The following is a 16419-nucleotide window of genomic DNA, read 5'->3' on the forward strand; positions in this document are numbered from 1 at the left end:
TTTTTAATTATTAATTAGTCTGGACAAAATTATGTTGGGCACCCTTGTTTTTAATAATTTTTAACATAATAGATTATATATCATTTAATTTCTATCCATTAAATAGATCGGTGAAGGTCGTTGTCATATCGGATCTTATACTTATACGAAATACTGAGAAATGTGATTCTCGATATGATTACCGGTACTCAGATACAAAAGCAACAAAAGTAATCAAAGTAAAGAATACTTTAAATGATTACTTTATACAAAAGTAACGATTTGTAACGGATACTGGAAAATAACTATAATCAGCATTACTAGAAGTTAGATAAATGGGCAACCATAAGCAAGAACAGGAAAAATTATTGTAGCAGATGCCAAGTCACACAACCAATTGTAAAACCAGAATGTTAATGCGGACTGATTCCCCGAGACAATTTACTAAGAGTGGGGGGTCAAATAAGATATCGTTGCAAAGCCCTTGTAATTTCCTATACATTAGTATTTAAATTTTTAAATTCGGTCCTCTACTTTATTTGATTTATTAGTATATTATTCTTATTTTGGTATCATAACACTGGAGTCCCTGGATGGGTCTTAACCTGTCTGGATATGTCTTTCCATTCAGATCTCTCTTGTTCGCCTCTCCTTTATTGTCCTATATTCATAGTTTTCAGGTCGTCTTCCACGTCTTTCATCTGGTTCTGGACCTTCTTTTCTTCCTGGCCCAGTCTTTTGTTACTTAAAGAAATCTTCTGATTGATTTCTGTGCCACCGGTATATTAGATGTCAACGCCCTTCCCGTAGGGATCTATTGAGAAGTATTACCCAACCTCAAGTCCTTATCGCTTGCCGTACTGCTCCCCCATAGACCAAGCGTATTCCAGTCTGAGCCGTAGATTCATTTTAGAATTTTAAACTACTGCACTAACCTCGACATTTTCTGTTAACCGGGCAATGGTTCTAACGCAGATTCACTAGAGCTCTTGCACATAGTGAACCGAAGTGACGTCGACCGCCTGTCCAGCTTGGCCATCCAACCAACCAACCAACTTGATTTAAGTTAAATGAAATAAGTTAAAAACGAATGATTACCCCAAAAATATTCAACTACCATCTAAAAGATAAAAAAGATGTCGGAAGATCTTAAAATATATGATCATAGTTCCCTTGTCAAGACAAAGGAAACAAAGCCCAATTCCTGAAGTAAAGAAGAAGAAGAAGTTAAATATTGAGAAGAAGAAGAAGAGGGAGCAGATGAGGAGAAGAGAGAAATTTTTCAATAAAAATTTAAAAGCCTAATCTCAAGTAATATTTGTCAGTATTATGTCAATTATCAACACAAATTGCAAAACAGCTTACAAAATTTAATAAAAACAAAGATAAAAAGGTAAAGTTTTCAGTAGTAATTGCACAAGAGCTCTAAATTGATGGAAGTTTTCCCGAGTGACACTTTGACAGTTTTAATTTCACGAGCCGAAGGGGAGTGAAATTATGTCAAAGTGGTACGAGGGAAACAATTCGATAATAATTTTAGAGATCGAGTGCAATTTGTTGCGATTATTTCATGAATAAAACTGTTCAAAAAAAATTTTTATTGTAATCCATTTATGTAAGTACAAATTACTACAGTTAAACACACAGTTGTTATAATAGACCAGGGCGGATCTGTAAAAATATTAGTACATTTGGACGTTGAGGGGTGACTCAAATTTTTTTGCAGAAATTGCTTGAAAATAAATCAAATAACAATATTTGAGTTATCCTCCCTCTCAAAAAGGTCCGGAACATTGTTTAAATAATCAAAATGTCAAAAAATTAAGGAAAAAGTCGATTTTTTTCTTGGTTTTTTGATTATAACTTTAAAAGTATTCATTTCCGAGAAAAGTTGTGTTGATATAAAAGTTGCATAATTAAATTTCCTACAATATAGAATTGGTTATAAATTTAAAAAATAGTCACCCTTGTTTCAAAATAGCAATAATTGCGAAAAAACTATACAAAAACAAGTATTCGCATTTTACGTCTTTTCAACTGTTTATGCTACACTTAGGACCTTTATATTTCACTCAAAAAAACTATATGATATAGTAAAACAACATTGTAAATTTCATTAAGATCGGTTCAATAGATTTTGCAAAATAAATTTTGCAATCCAGCTTTCGCAAAAAAAAATTCGTTTTTTCAAAATGTTACAGGACCAAAAATAAAGCAGATAGCAAGTTGAAGTTTTTTTTGCGTATAGAAGTGTACTGTACCTTTAATTTTCAATTTGCAAAATTAAAATCGATTAACAGCCACGGCGTCAGGAATTTTTTTAAATAAACATTAATTATTGGTGCTACGCGCAGGACAGCGGATAGTTTGATCTGATTGGGCACTTCAATGACCTTTAATAATGATTGATACATTTTAATTTTTATTACATTTCGATATAAATAAATAAATTTGTTTATTGCAAAATAAAAACACATACTTTATCCTTTAATTAAAATAACACTTTTTTTAGCAAAAACTTTCTTTGTTCATATATTTTAACTTAGAGAATAAAAGTTTATTATTTTTAAACATATACAATTGTTTAAACAATATTTCACAAACAATAATAAAATTAGTTTGATTTTTGTGTAATTAAAATATTAAAATACAACAAAATATAGAGTAAGAAAATAATATATTAGATAAAGATTAGAAGAAATTTTGGTGGAAATCAACTTGTGTGAATCGAACACCGCTGTCCTGCGCGTAGCACCAAAAATCAATGTTTATTTAAAAAATTTCCTGACGGCGTGGTAATTATTCGATTTTAATTTTGCAAATTGCAAATGAAAGGTACATTACACTTGTATAAGCAAAAAAAATTCAACTTACTATCTGTTGTATTTTCAGTCCTGCAACATTTTTAAAAAATGAATTTTTTTTGCGAAAGCTGGATTGCAAAATTTATTTTGCAAAATCAATTAAACCGATCTTAATGAAATTTACAGTGTTGTTTTACTATATCATAAAGTTTTTCTGGGTAAAATATGAAGGTCCTAAGTGTAGCATAAATGGTTGAAAAACTTAAAATGCGAATACTTGTTTTTGTATGGTTTTTTTCGCAAGTATTGCTATTTTGCAACAAGAGTGAATATTTTTTAAATTTTTAACCAATTCTATATTGTAGGAAATTTAATTACGCAACTTTTCTGTCAGTAAAACTTTTCTCAAAAATGAACAGTTTTAAAGTTATAATCAAAAAACCAATAAAAAATCGAATTTTTCCTTCATATTTTGACATTTTGATTATTTAAACAATGTTCCGGACCATTTTGAGTGGGAGGATAACTCACATATTATTATTTGAGTTATTATCAAGCAATTTCTGCAAAAAAATTTGAGTCACCTCTCAACGTCCATCTCAAAACAGATGAGCCCTGGACTATAAATATTTGACGGTTGAAAGTCATCACTTTTATAACTTTTAAAACAGTAATTGTCATTAATGTCACTAAATGTATTTTTTCGTAGTAACGAAGGGCATCTGACGTAATATACTTGACGACGGGATATTATCAAAAATTATCACTATAATTTTTATTTCTGTAGCTTTCTATTGGTCAGAATCTCCTATGAATGAAATAATCAATCCTAATAGCAACATTAATAATATTAAAAAATATTAAAAATATTACTCAAAGATTTTTAAATTGAAAACTTATTGGTCCATTTCCCTGGTGACACCTCCAAGGCTTTTACAATATGCACGCCAGGCGGATGCTGCAGTGAAGACAAAAGGGAAGGAATTTTACACTATGCAATTCACAACCCCCGTCTGCAGCTTGGTAAAGTTCCAACGGAAAATGGACCTAGTTACTCTATAGGAGTAATACTAATATGAAATAAATAAAAATGTATACCATTTTTATTCAGTTGCAATGCGAAGGCAAAACAATCTTATTTTTCACTTAGAATAGGGAGCGCAGTCCAGCACTCTGAATCGGCGATTTTCGACTCTTGTTGGAGTCATCCTCGGAGAGGCGTAGCCCTGCTGCTCCATACTCGAAGTGACAAACCATGAAAGCTTATCCCCACATTGCAACTGACGTGTATGGATTAGGTAACTAGCGTCATCTGGCAGTTGCCTTCACTGCAGCATCCATCTGGTTTGCATATTTTAGAAGCCTTGGAGGTGTCACCAGGGAAATGGACCAAGTTCCATTTAAAAATCTTTTAGTAATATTTTTAATATTTTTCAATAATATTAATGTTGCTATTAGGATTGAAAACTTTACCTTTCAACTGCCAGATGACGCTACTCACCTAATCCATAAACGTCAGTTGCAATGTGGTGGGGATAAGCTTTCATAGTTTGTCACTTCGAGTATGGAGCAGCAGGGCTACGCCTCTCCGAGGATGACTCCAACAAGAGTCGAAAATCGCCGATTCAGAGTGCTGGACTGCGCTCCGTATTCTAAGTGAAAAATAAGATTGTTTTGCCTTCGCATTGCAACTGAATAAAAATGGTATACATTTTTATTTATTTCATATTAGTATTACTCCTATAGAGTAACTAGGTCCATTTTCCGTTGGAACTTGAAAAAGAGTTAATTAATAGCAAACTAAAAATTTGTTAATAGCTAAACGGTGTCTAGTCGGACAAACTTTGATGTATGGGAACACTGGAACAAGGGAAGAACTAATTGTGGAACGTGATTTTAATTGTGGAACGTGTCATCCTGACAAGTTAATGATTGTGTAAACTAGCATGTTGTTTTTAAGTTTATTCAATAGCAAACTTTATAAACTGCTCGTCAAATATTAGGGATATGGAATATTATGCACAAGTAATGGAGGCCCTGTGATGTTTTGGGGCGGAATTTCCTTGAGAATAAGTACGGATTTGGTATCTACGTGGAGGCTTTTTAAATAGCGAGAGGTACATTATTACACAGATTTTTTTCTTTGAACACTCTGTTCCTTTCGCACTACTTATATGTAGAAAATAATTTCATCTTAGTGGTATGACAAGACATGGCCTTTTCACGTATCGCATGTCGTCGGTTAAAACACATACTAAAGAATAAAACCGTCTAGTTTCTTTGTTGTTAAAGATATCAGAGAAATTAAAAAAATAAAATGTTCGCAAAATATGAGGCTACAACATAATATCGATGTATACCCAACTTTGTGTCTTTTCCTCCCTACAAGGCGTCTCAAACTTTTGTTTCAGTTAAAACACATGTTAAACTACAAAACCGTCTATTTTCTTTGTTTTTAAAGATATCAGGGACATTAAAAAACAAAATGTTCACAAAACATAAGACTACAATACGATTCTGATGAATACTCACATTTGTACCTCGTCCACCCTAGACGGCGTCTCAAACTTAACATACGAAAAAGATTTATTTTCTTCTATCCGGTATAAGTACAAAAAAGAAGATTGAGTAAACCTATGCACAACTGTGTAAACACTAAAGAAATATTTAAAATAATAAAAAAGAAATTAGCGGAAACCGTTAATCTGTTGTCGAAAAAAGAATGTGTGTGTACTTTCTACGCACGTAAGAAGTTATACTTCTATTATATGATGTCTTAAAAATAAATATACTTTAAACAGTTTGTTTTAATTTTTTTTAAACACCAAACTAATTTTGTGCTTACCGCTTTCAAAAAAATAAAAAAAGTATAGGATTGCACTGGATTCGAACTCAAGACCTCTCGATCTCTGGCCGAATTAGTCGAGGCATTGAAGCACCAAAAAAGGCCTTACTGTCGATTTTTGGCGCAGTAAGACGGATTTTAATGCAGTTTGGTGCGTTGGATTCGTGAGAATGTCAGGAAATTTTGTGAAATAATGTAATGAATAAGAAATCTGAAATTGCATTTGTGCATAAGAAAAATGCATTTCAAAAGTGCATTTTGAAATAGGCAATTATTATAAATTTGCAACTCGGTAAATAGTTGGGCAACATCCTGATTAATTATTTTAATTATTTTTAATCATTTTTAAGTCCATATAATAATAGTCTAAGATGTCAATAACCATTAATAATAAACAAAAAATTTTTCCTTATGGGGAATCGAAGCAAGTACTAACACGTCCGTAACTAGATACACATACCGCTAGCCTACGCAGACACTTGCTAGACACTGGCGATATTAGGTATAAACAAAAACAAATAGGTAAATAAAAATTGTAAAGAAAATTACCACATACTTAAATGTATTATAAAATTAATATATTCCTAAATTTTAGAAAAAAAACATTCGTAAATAGTTACATTTATACAAAACATTCGAAAAATCGACACTTCAATCCTTCAATGCCTCGACTAAATGCTATACAAAATACGCTACGAGGACTGTGTCTGTATCGGTTCGGACGTACCTAATGACAATAATTCACGGTAACAGACAAGGTGAATAAATATACAATAAGATGTTTTAATAATACTCATCTTACTCCTGAGGAAGACAAATCCAAAGACACAAAAATTATAATAAATATATTTACTAAAAACACTTATATATTCTTTTTACACCTTTTCTTGTACTGATATATTTATACAAAACTAGAAAGATTTTAGCAACTAAACGCCATACTGTATGTGTGCGCATGCGCACAGATTATGAAATTTTAATCGCAATCGCGCCTAAAGAAGTATAACTTCAAAAATCAGCTATGAAAATGACCATAATTTTCTATACCCTAACTTTTGACGAGCAGTTTATAATATATGAAACAGTTTTTGTCCGACAAATATATTGGGCGTTTTATTAAGTCCGACACGTAGAATATTTCAAATGACAGGAATTATGTTGGTGATAAACAGCAGTCTAATTTTTGCATGAGACTTTATCGAAAGGGTAACAAATCAATTAAAACTTCTGTCCGACAAAATACATGGGACGTTTTCGTACTCTGACGTTCAAAACCTGTAAACTGTTCTACAATTAAAACTTCCCCTGTTCCAGTGTTCCCCTTCATCAAAGTTTGTCCCACTAGACCCCGTTGAGCTATTAACAATTTTTTAGCTTGCTATTAATCAACTTTTTTGGTACGCGTGATCCAGGCGTATATCTCATATGTGACCGTCATAATCGCTACACATTTATTCAAAATATGAGGTCGTTGTCCTAATCACTGTTGCTCGTTTAGACGCGTTTAAAAATAAGCCAGTAACATTTAGAAACAAAAACAATAGTCAGTTATAATAAACCATCAATCAAGATTTTTTTCGTAAATAATAACATAACAGATAGCGGAAGTAATACGCATGAGAGTTCACGGCAGATATAAAAATGTGTATTGTTGTATTAATCGTTTTGTTATCAGCTATATATAGGTCTTCCTGGTATTATTGTGCGATGACTATTTTTTTGATCATGTGCAAAATAAAGCGTACTGCTAAAAAGCACTTCTTCTAAAAGTGCCTATCTTCTAGAGATGTTGGCGACCACATTGACCCATCTTATTCTATTTACGGCAGCTCGAAATAGATCAGTTGACGTTAGACCAGTCCACTTCCTAAGATTGGCCAGCCAGGATATACGTCTACGTCCAGGGCCTCTCCTGCCCTCAATCTTGCCTTGTAGAATCAACTGCAGCAGTCGGTATTTTTCATTACGCATAATGTGGCCGAAGTAAGCCAATTTTCTGTTCTTTACGGTGTTAATTATTTCTTTGTCTTTTCCTAGCCTCTGGAGAATAGTTATATTAGTTGTGTGGTGTATATATGGTGTATATATGTTGTGTGGTGTATACGTCGGTAGCACCACATTTCAAACGCCTCTAACCGTTTTATGGCATCTTCTGTCAGGCTCCAGCTTTCAACTCCGTATAGGAGGACACTAAAGACGTAACATCTAAGAATTCTTATGCGTATATTGATACTTAAAGACAAGTTGCAGAGAATTTTCTTAAGACTGTTAAAAGAGCTTCTGGCTTTTTCAAAACGAGTTTTTATTTCGTAGCTATGATCCCAAGTATCCTTAATGTTGCAGCCCAGGTAGCATATTTTCTGTACTCTCTCTAGAGGTGTATTGTTTACTGTAATTTGGGCGTTTATGTTGGTGTTTTTACTAATGATCATTATTTTTGTCTTCTTACAGTTTAGTTTTAGGCCGTATTTGTTACATGCTTCTCCAACATTATCCATGATCCTTTGGAGCCCCTGCGCACTATCCGCCAGCAATACTGTATCGTCTGCATATCTAATATTATTTATAAGTTGTCCATTTACTGCAATACCATCTTCTGATTCGTCCAAGGCCTCTCTAAAGATGTTTTCAGAGTATATGTTAAATAATGTTGGTGACAGTATGCAACCCTGTCTGACTCCTTTTTCAACCGTGAAGATTTCGGACAGTTCATTTTCGAATCGAACTGTTGCTTTTTGTTGGAGATATAAGTTTGAAACGAGTCTTATATCCTTACCATCGAGTCCTGATGTTTTTAGGATATCGATTAGTTTTCCATGTGGGACTTTATCAAATGCCTTCTCGAAATCGATGAAACATGCATACACATAGCAATTGACATCCCTGGCTCTCTGTATTAGAACTTGCAAGCTGAAAAGTGCTTCCCTCGTTCCGAGTCCTGATCTGAATCCAAATTGAACTTCACTCAGCTGTTCTTCTAATTTGGTGTATATGCGCGAGTGAATGATAGTAAGGAGTACTTTAAGTACATGGCTCATCAAACTAATTAATCTATGTTTTTCACATTTTCTAGCGTTGGCTTTTTTGGGAAGTGGAATGAATATTGATAGTAGCCAGTCTTTTGGTAAGTAACCAGTCTCGTATATGTTGTTGAATAACTTCGTAAGAGCTGTAATTTGTTGTGCCTCTAATAGCTTTAAAATTTCACCATGCACCTCATCAGGTCCTGGTGATTTCCCATCTTTAATCCGCTTAATGGCCATAGTTACTTCTTCGTTTGTTATTTCTGGGCCATAGGGATTGTCTATTTCATACGGACTTCGTGCAGCATCTTCGAATAATTCTTGCATATATTCTTTCCATCTTCTTAATTTATCTTCAATTGTAGTCAAAATTTGACCTTCGACGTCTACGACTATGCCTATATTGCGTTGTTTTCTGATGTTCTGTACTTCTTTAATCTTTTTGTGCATATGGAAATCGTCATGTTTGCGTTGTAGTGTTTCAATTTCTGTACATTTCTCCATCAGCCATGCTTCTTTTGCCCCTTTTATTTCTCTTAGTATACTCTTATGCAACTTTTTGTATTCATTGTCATTTCTACCTTTTAATTTCCTTCGCTCTTCCATCATCTGCAATATTTTATCTGTCATCCATTCTTGCTTCTTTTCTCTTTTTGATTTAAGATATTCATGCGAAAGTGTGTTGATATATGTCTTCATTTCGTTCCATTGTTCTTCTACGCCACTAGGAGCGTCTTCAACTATTTTCGCAAAATTCTTATTAATCTCTGTTTTTACTTTTTCCTGGATGCTATTTTCTTTCAGTAGTTTTATATCTATCTTGGGTCTTACTTTCTTTTGAATTATTTTGAGTAGTATGTTGATATTTGCAACTAACAGACTATGATCTGAGAAGACATCGGCGCCTGGATATGTTTTTTTGAGGTGACAGAATTTCTAAACCTTTTGCTTATGTTAATAAAATCAATTTGGTTTCTTATGATTTTCCCTGGGGTATCACCGGGTGCTTTCCATGTATAAAGCCTTCTTGGATGTAATTTAAAGAATGTGTTCATTACAACCATATCCGTCTCTTGGCAGAATTGTATCAGTCTTTCTCCTCTTTCGTTTCTTGTGCCAATACCATATGACCCCACAACATTCTCGACTGTACCTTGTCCTATTTTGGCGTTGAAATCGCCCATGATGATAGTTATCTCATGTTTTTTTGTCAGCTTTAGAGAGTTTTCTAGAGTCTGGTAGAAATTTTCTATTTCTTCTTCGGTTGATTCGGATGTCGGTGCGTAGACCTGAATGATATTTATATTAGAGGGACTTGAATTAATCTTCAATAGCATAACTCTATCTGATATGAGCGTAAATCCTATTACTGCTTTGGCTATTTCCCTTTTTACTATCATCGCTACGCCATTTCTGTTTCTTGTTGTGTCATCTCCCGAATAATAGATATGGTGTTCACCTATAATTTGTATGCCAGAATTTGGCCATCGAACTTCACTGCATCCTAAAATATCTATGTTTAGGCGAGTCATTTCTTGAATAATATTTGCTGCCTTGCCTGCTTGATACATGCTTCGAATGTTCCACGTACCGATCTTTTTCACTTTTGGGACATTATTGGCTAAAAAGCACGTCATCTAGAATTTCGAGAACTTTCGGCACTTGATGCAATACACTTGCAAGTTGAGTCGATGGTGGTTTTTGGAATCGCTGAACACGAATACGTCATGAAAACTGACCCTTGGAGCACCTGATGCCCAGGGTCACTGCTGAAGTACGTCATCTTCTGGTGTTTCGAGGGTTTTCGGTATTTGATCGGTATCGATCTAGAGTTTGGATGTCGACCTGGAGAAGATGTACCTGCTGAAGATTATGTGAACGAATTACCAAGAAGAATGGACGACATACACGAATTGCGCCGGTCGCATTTTTAGACCGTTAGCGACCGAATTAAGACAGGGTACGGTACCCAAGCCGAAAAGGGATGTTTTAAGAAGAACGTATCTGTTACGGTTGATGTGATAAATCCGGTCTGTGTTAACAATTACCGGTAAATATTAATAGTAACCGTAGCAGCTGGTCAATGTGATTAATAATGCCTGTATAATTAGATTTACCGGCTATTAATAATACTTTCCTACGAATCCTGTAATAAAAACGCATTTTGGGCTTCACTACTGTTTATTTATAAAATTTGATAATAAAGTAAAACACTTAAACAGAATTTGTCAAAAAAACTCAACTAGACATCTTATAAGTAAAAACAGACTCATACACACGCATTAGGCTTTAAGTTACTAGACTATAATAATTACCTCTTTTTATAGGAAAGGCTCCTGTGACACTTATAATTACAAAGAAAGCTTAATTTTTTGCATTTGCAGCGTTTTTCTTTACATTGGCCACTACAATAATTGCAGTGGCGGAATCCTTGAGTATCTAAATTCAAATCTTTACGAACGCATTCTCTGAGACTTATCTCAGTATCAGGCGGTTCATTGACAAAATAAGTGTTTTCTTGTAGGTGGTAAATTCGTTTCTTGCATGAAGTTGTTTTAAAGTGCCATGCTTATTGCCTAGCTTGTATAGCTTTTCATCTATACCCTGTTCCACGAACATACGCCTGTCTTGGATTATCGCGACAACGAATATTTTACTGTGCAAATTATGAAGAACGAAAGTAAATTGCAAAATACGTTGTTGTTTATTGGAACAATTATTAGAGCCATTTATTTTCGCACTTCTTATGTTGCACACTAAAATATTCGTTTTCGCGATAATCCAAGACAGGCGTATATTCGTGGAATAGCCCATATAACGGAAATAATAATATGGCAATAATGTTTCGGCTATCGGCCTATCAACTTCTGGAATTCGCACTCTAACACTTTAACCTATTTTTTCAACAGGGAATCAATCATTAGAATGCTTTAACATTTTGTCAGATTCTTTTACAAGTAACTGTTTAGCAAGATCCCGAGTCTCCCGAGTGTGCTTTTGAAGTTTTGTCAATTTCAGTGCCATCTTCATCGTCTCCCTCATTTTCTTTACCGCCAATACTGGCATTGTCTTCCTCATTGACAGACATTTTATCGCACACGCATTATGTTCGATTACCTGTTGTTAGTGTTACCTGTATCTTCAATATTCGCTAACTGTGAATCCTCGGTTGTACTGTTGAGTTCCATATCACCACGGTGCTTTGCTCCGTCATCAGCGTCATCAGAATGATCTGCTATTATCGCTTCTAAATATTCTTCTGATTTCGGATAAAGTACCAGGAGGTAAGGTTGTTTTTTAGTCCTACTTTAGCCTTATGTATTTCATACATTCATACATTAAATAGTGTATTACACAGTGGCCGCTTCCAACTACAGATTGACTACACTGTGGTATGGTATGCGCTATGCGCCGTATTTAGCTCTAGTATGTCGCAGTGACTAAAAAAAATAAACCTCTCTACACTCCGCAAGCTTCTACGGACCTAATACTATTGAAATATATCACATTTACCGTTCTAGTCCGGGATTTATTAATAATTACCGGTCGATAGGATTAATTCTGGCATATTTATTACTTCTACCTAGCTAGTCGGTTTGTATTAATAGTAACCGGTAATTATCAATAATTTCCAATTAATCATACTTACCGTAACATATACATACATCTGGCTATATAGTCAAAGGAAGAAACAGAGTTATTCTTCCAAGTTGCAGTAGTTTTGTGAAGGTCCTACTTTATTTGGGAGACAAATAACGATGCCATCTATTAAATAAGAAAGATTTGGTGGGAAAACCGATGATGGTACACTATAACAGGCTGTCGGCATTCGAAAGAGACCACGACGTATAAAGTGGAAGTAAACCAAGACCAATAATGCCTGACCTCATTTTTAAGGAATTAATGGTGGCATGAAATGAGTATTAATTGGCCCATACCATTCCGGCCAGTATTACTTATGCCCATGATGAACTGACGAACCCACTACCCACCCATCAATATGTATGGGAAACATTACTTTAATTGAGGGAGCACGTGGGAAAAAAAGTAAAAATTAGCCATGCCAAAGTTGCCAATTGGATTAGTAGAGAATTATAGGGGATAACAACGTTCAAGGAGGAACCATCTCTTAAGGAGGGAGCAATATTATGCCATATCAGTATAATTTGACGGTCAATAAATAAATGTTATAAATTAATCGTGTGTTAGAAGAGTTTAAATAAATTAAAATAAAATATGGAAGTTGAAAACTGATCATCAGGCAAGTAAAAAAGTTTACATATCTAATTAAGTATATCTCACTGTAGTACCAAATAATAAATATTCAATATCCTTAATCGGAATTAACCACAACTATATATGAATAGCTTCAGAACAAAAAATAATTTTTATACATACATGTAAAAATCCTCCCAGTCCAAAGTATATCGCGTACGAAATTATACAGGTAGGAATGAAGTATGTTACGAAGTTGGTTAATCGTAAATTTTCTATTGTAATACTTTCCCAAAGTGAACTTCTGGATAATACTGTGGATGTCGTATAACCTAATTGCTTTTTAGCATGAACGTATAGGTTTGCCCATTGACCTAAAACATGAAAGAAGTATTTTAAGATATATTAAACACCTGTAACGAATAAGGTTATTTCGGACCTCCGCCATATAACGGTCCCAACTCGAACGTATTCTAGAACGTGTTCTCTGTTCATCGTGGCGTGATGCAGGGAGTGAGGAGTTTTCCCGAAATTACGATACCGCGCGATGGAAATAAGAAATACTTTTTCTAGAAATAACGTATTATGTATATAAGAAGCGATGATATTAGTTTAAGTTACTCATTAAGATAAATTCGAGCTGTAAATTTGTCAATAAATAGTCGTATATAAATTCAAACCTATAGTTGTATTTATTAAACTATGCTACAGTGGTGTTAGGTGTGGGGTAACCCACGCTACCTCTTGGGAACCAGAGCTTAAATCTGGTTCACCGATCAGAGTCATTTGTAGTTGTTCGAAAGCCCTTTCACACTCTTCACTTCATTATATTCTGTGCCCTCTTTTGTCAACTTTGTTAAAGACTTGGAGATATTGCCAAACCCTTTGACTAATCGTCGGTAATATGTACATAGCCAAGGAAGCTTTGGCTAACGGTATTCGTTACACATCTATCATTTAAAATTCTAATAAGTAATAGCCATGTTCTCATCACACTTTCCAATATTGGAAATATTTCGGGCTTAAAAATAACAGATTCTTATACCTTTTTCTTCAGATGCCCTCTTCTACCGATGACTTCTGCATATTCTTCTCTATCTTAGCCTTTTCTTATTAGTGAATGGAAGTCTGACCCAGTCTACTCTTTGACGTTTCTCAGTCACATAATTTGTGTCGTATACTAGGACTCCGCCTGCTCACAATATTGCCTTCCATTATCGGATGTAAGAAGCTATATCTACTGTGTCTATGTATGTGCCCAAGATAAGATGTTTTTCGCTGTTTCACCATGTCTATCAACTCTTGATCCATGTTTACCTGTCTTAGAATTTCTTCATTTCTCACTTTGTCTGTCCAAGGAATGTGATATCAAAACTTTCCAGTTTTGGCATTGTACTGATTTTCAGTATATATGCTTTCACGCCATATACTCTTTTCAGGCACGTAGCCAGGAAATGTGCTTGAGGAGGGTCCAAACACAACTCAAATTTTTCATTCGATTGGGTGGTAAGGTGTTCAAAAAATATTCAGAATAAATTTTAGATCCATGTGCAAAGATTGAAAAAAACTATTTTAACCCTAGAATGCTAATACTGTTTCTGCGAAATTTCTGAGCAACGGAAAATCCCAAGAACTAGGGTTCCAGAGTTCTTTAGTACTAGAGTAACGTTGGTGTATAAAGGTCAGTTAAATTTTGTGAAGGAGTGTGTGAACTAGGTATCCTGTCGTAAATATTACGACGCTTTAGTGTTAACAATAGTAACATAAGCCGTCTATGTACAAGCATAAAGATTGCTATTACTCCAGGGAAATAAGGTTTTTGTCGGGACACTTAAAAGCAGCCAGGTTGCAAATGGATTTTTTGGCTACTATATACCTAATACATTATAAATACAAAAATTCCCGTCACAGTTCGGACGAGAAACTTAGTTATTAACAAATAAGGGTCAAAAATAGCGGTTTTTTCATTTAAATCGCTACATGTAAAAATAGGGTAATTATATATATTATTTAGAGTAATCTTATTTTAGAAGATCAGCCAAGGTTTAAAATGGTTTTTTTTGAATTTTAGTCCGATCATTTTTTGCGTCGGAAAATGGCAATATAAGACTAAAATTTAAAAAATAAAAAATGTGGTATAACTTTTGCGAAAATGGTCTTAAGACTTTCATATTGCAATAAAAGTTGAGTCAAACATTCCATATAACGCACAAAAAATTTTAAGACGATTCGTCAATTAGTTTAAATTTTATTCAATTTGTTTATCGCAAAGAGCTTTTTTTCGCAACGTTATTGTTCAGAAAATAATAACGACATAGCAATTCTGTGGAAATCACATGCAAGAAGAATAGTTATGTTTTCAAAGTGTTGAAAAAATCATTAAAAAGTCGTTTTTATCACTCCGAAAAAAGTTTAGAAAAATAGAGTCATTTTTGGCTTATAAATAATTTGAATAGCTTTGTTAATATTGACTATATAGTAAATATACTTTAGAATTTAAAAAGCTGGTATTTTTACACGAATTTTGACAAAAAAATTCTTGCCTAGGTTAATTCGGCTCAAAGTTAGCCACTTTTATTATTTAATTCGCGGTTACTTTTATATACATCAAATTCTCCTGTAACAGTGTTAGTTACCATACTACTCCGAAACGGCTTGGTCTATTTTTATGAAACTTTACACGTATATCCTATAGGAGGAGAGGAGGTCTTAATCTATTTTTATACCCATAAGTTATAAGGGGGGTTGCATCCCTGACATTTTTTTTTATTTTTTTGGACAAAATTATCTACCTTAATTTTATATGATGTAGAAATAAAAAATACATACAACCCTTAATTTTCACTCTTTTATCAAAAACCCCTATTTATAACAGCCATCTATATATTTACATCTAAAAAATTCTCCTGTCATAGTGTTACTTTCCATACTCCTCCGAGACCGCTTGACCGATTTTTATGTAATTATATATGTATATTCGGTAGGTCTTAGAATCGGTCGTAATCTATATCGGTTTAATATCCCTGAGTGATAAGGGGAGTTCCCCCTAACATTTTGTAATGTTAGGTGGGGATGTGTGTACATAACGTACTCTATAAGACTACGAGTACATACAAATTAAAAAAATTATGATCAAAATCCATCAACAAGCTACGGCGATATATATCGCAGCATATGTTTGCAGAATCAGTTTCATTTTTTCAGTGCACGGATTTTAATAATTCCTCTCCACCGACCACGAATTAATTCCGTTCGGACGCCATTTTTAAAACTTTATTAATTACTCTGTTGTGGTTCAAAGTTTACTCAAACTTTTACACATAAACTATATATCTTCAACTTCAAGATAGCTCTAGTTAGGTTGCTTAATTGTTATAAAGAAAGTAGCCGTCAATTAAATAAAAAAAAGTAGCTAACTTTGACCGTAATTTACCTAGGCGAAAAATTTTTATTTGAAAATTCGTATAAAAATACCAGTTTTTCAAATCCCATTGTAGTTTTAGCCTACAGTCAATATTAACAAAGTTATTCAAATTGTTTATAAGCCAAAAAT

The 16419-nt window shown here is 33.9% G+C and overlaps 1 protein-coding gene across 1 annotated transcript in view; it reads right to left on the minus strand.

Moving 5' to 3' along the window:
• Positions 1 to 16419, minus strand: part of LOC126885299 (uncharacterized) — a 120908-nt gene that overhangs the window by 62883 nt on the left and 41606 nt on the right. The window contains exon 2 of the mRNA XM_050651815.1: positions 13050 to 13240. Within this exon, the coding sequence (XP_050507772.1) occupies positions 13050 to 13240 (191 nt within the window). The remainder of the gene's footprint in view (positions 1 to 13049; positions 13241 to 16419) is intronic.

The sequence above is a fragment of the Diabrotica virgifera genome, chromosome 5 (genome assembly GCF_917563875.1).
Source record: "Diabrotica virgifera virgifera chromosome 5, PGI_DIABVI_V3a".
Classification (NCBI taxonomy): Eukaryota; Metazoa; Arthropoda; class Insecta; order Coleoptera; family Chrysomelidae; genus Diabrotica; species Diabrotica virgifera.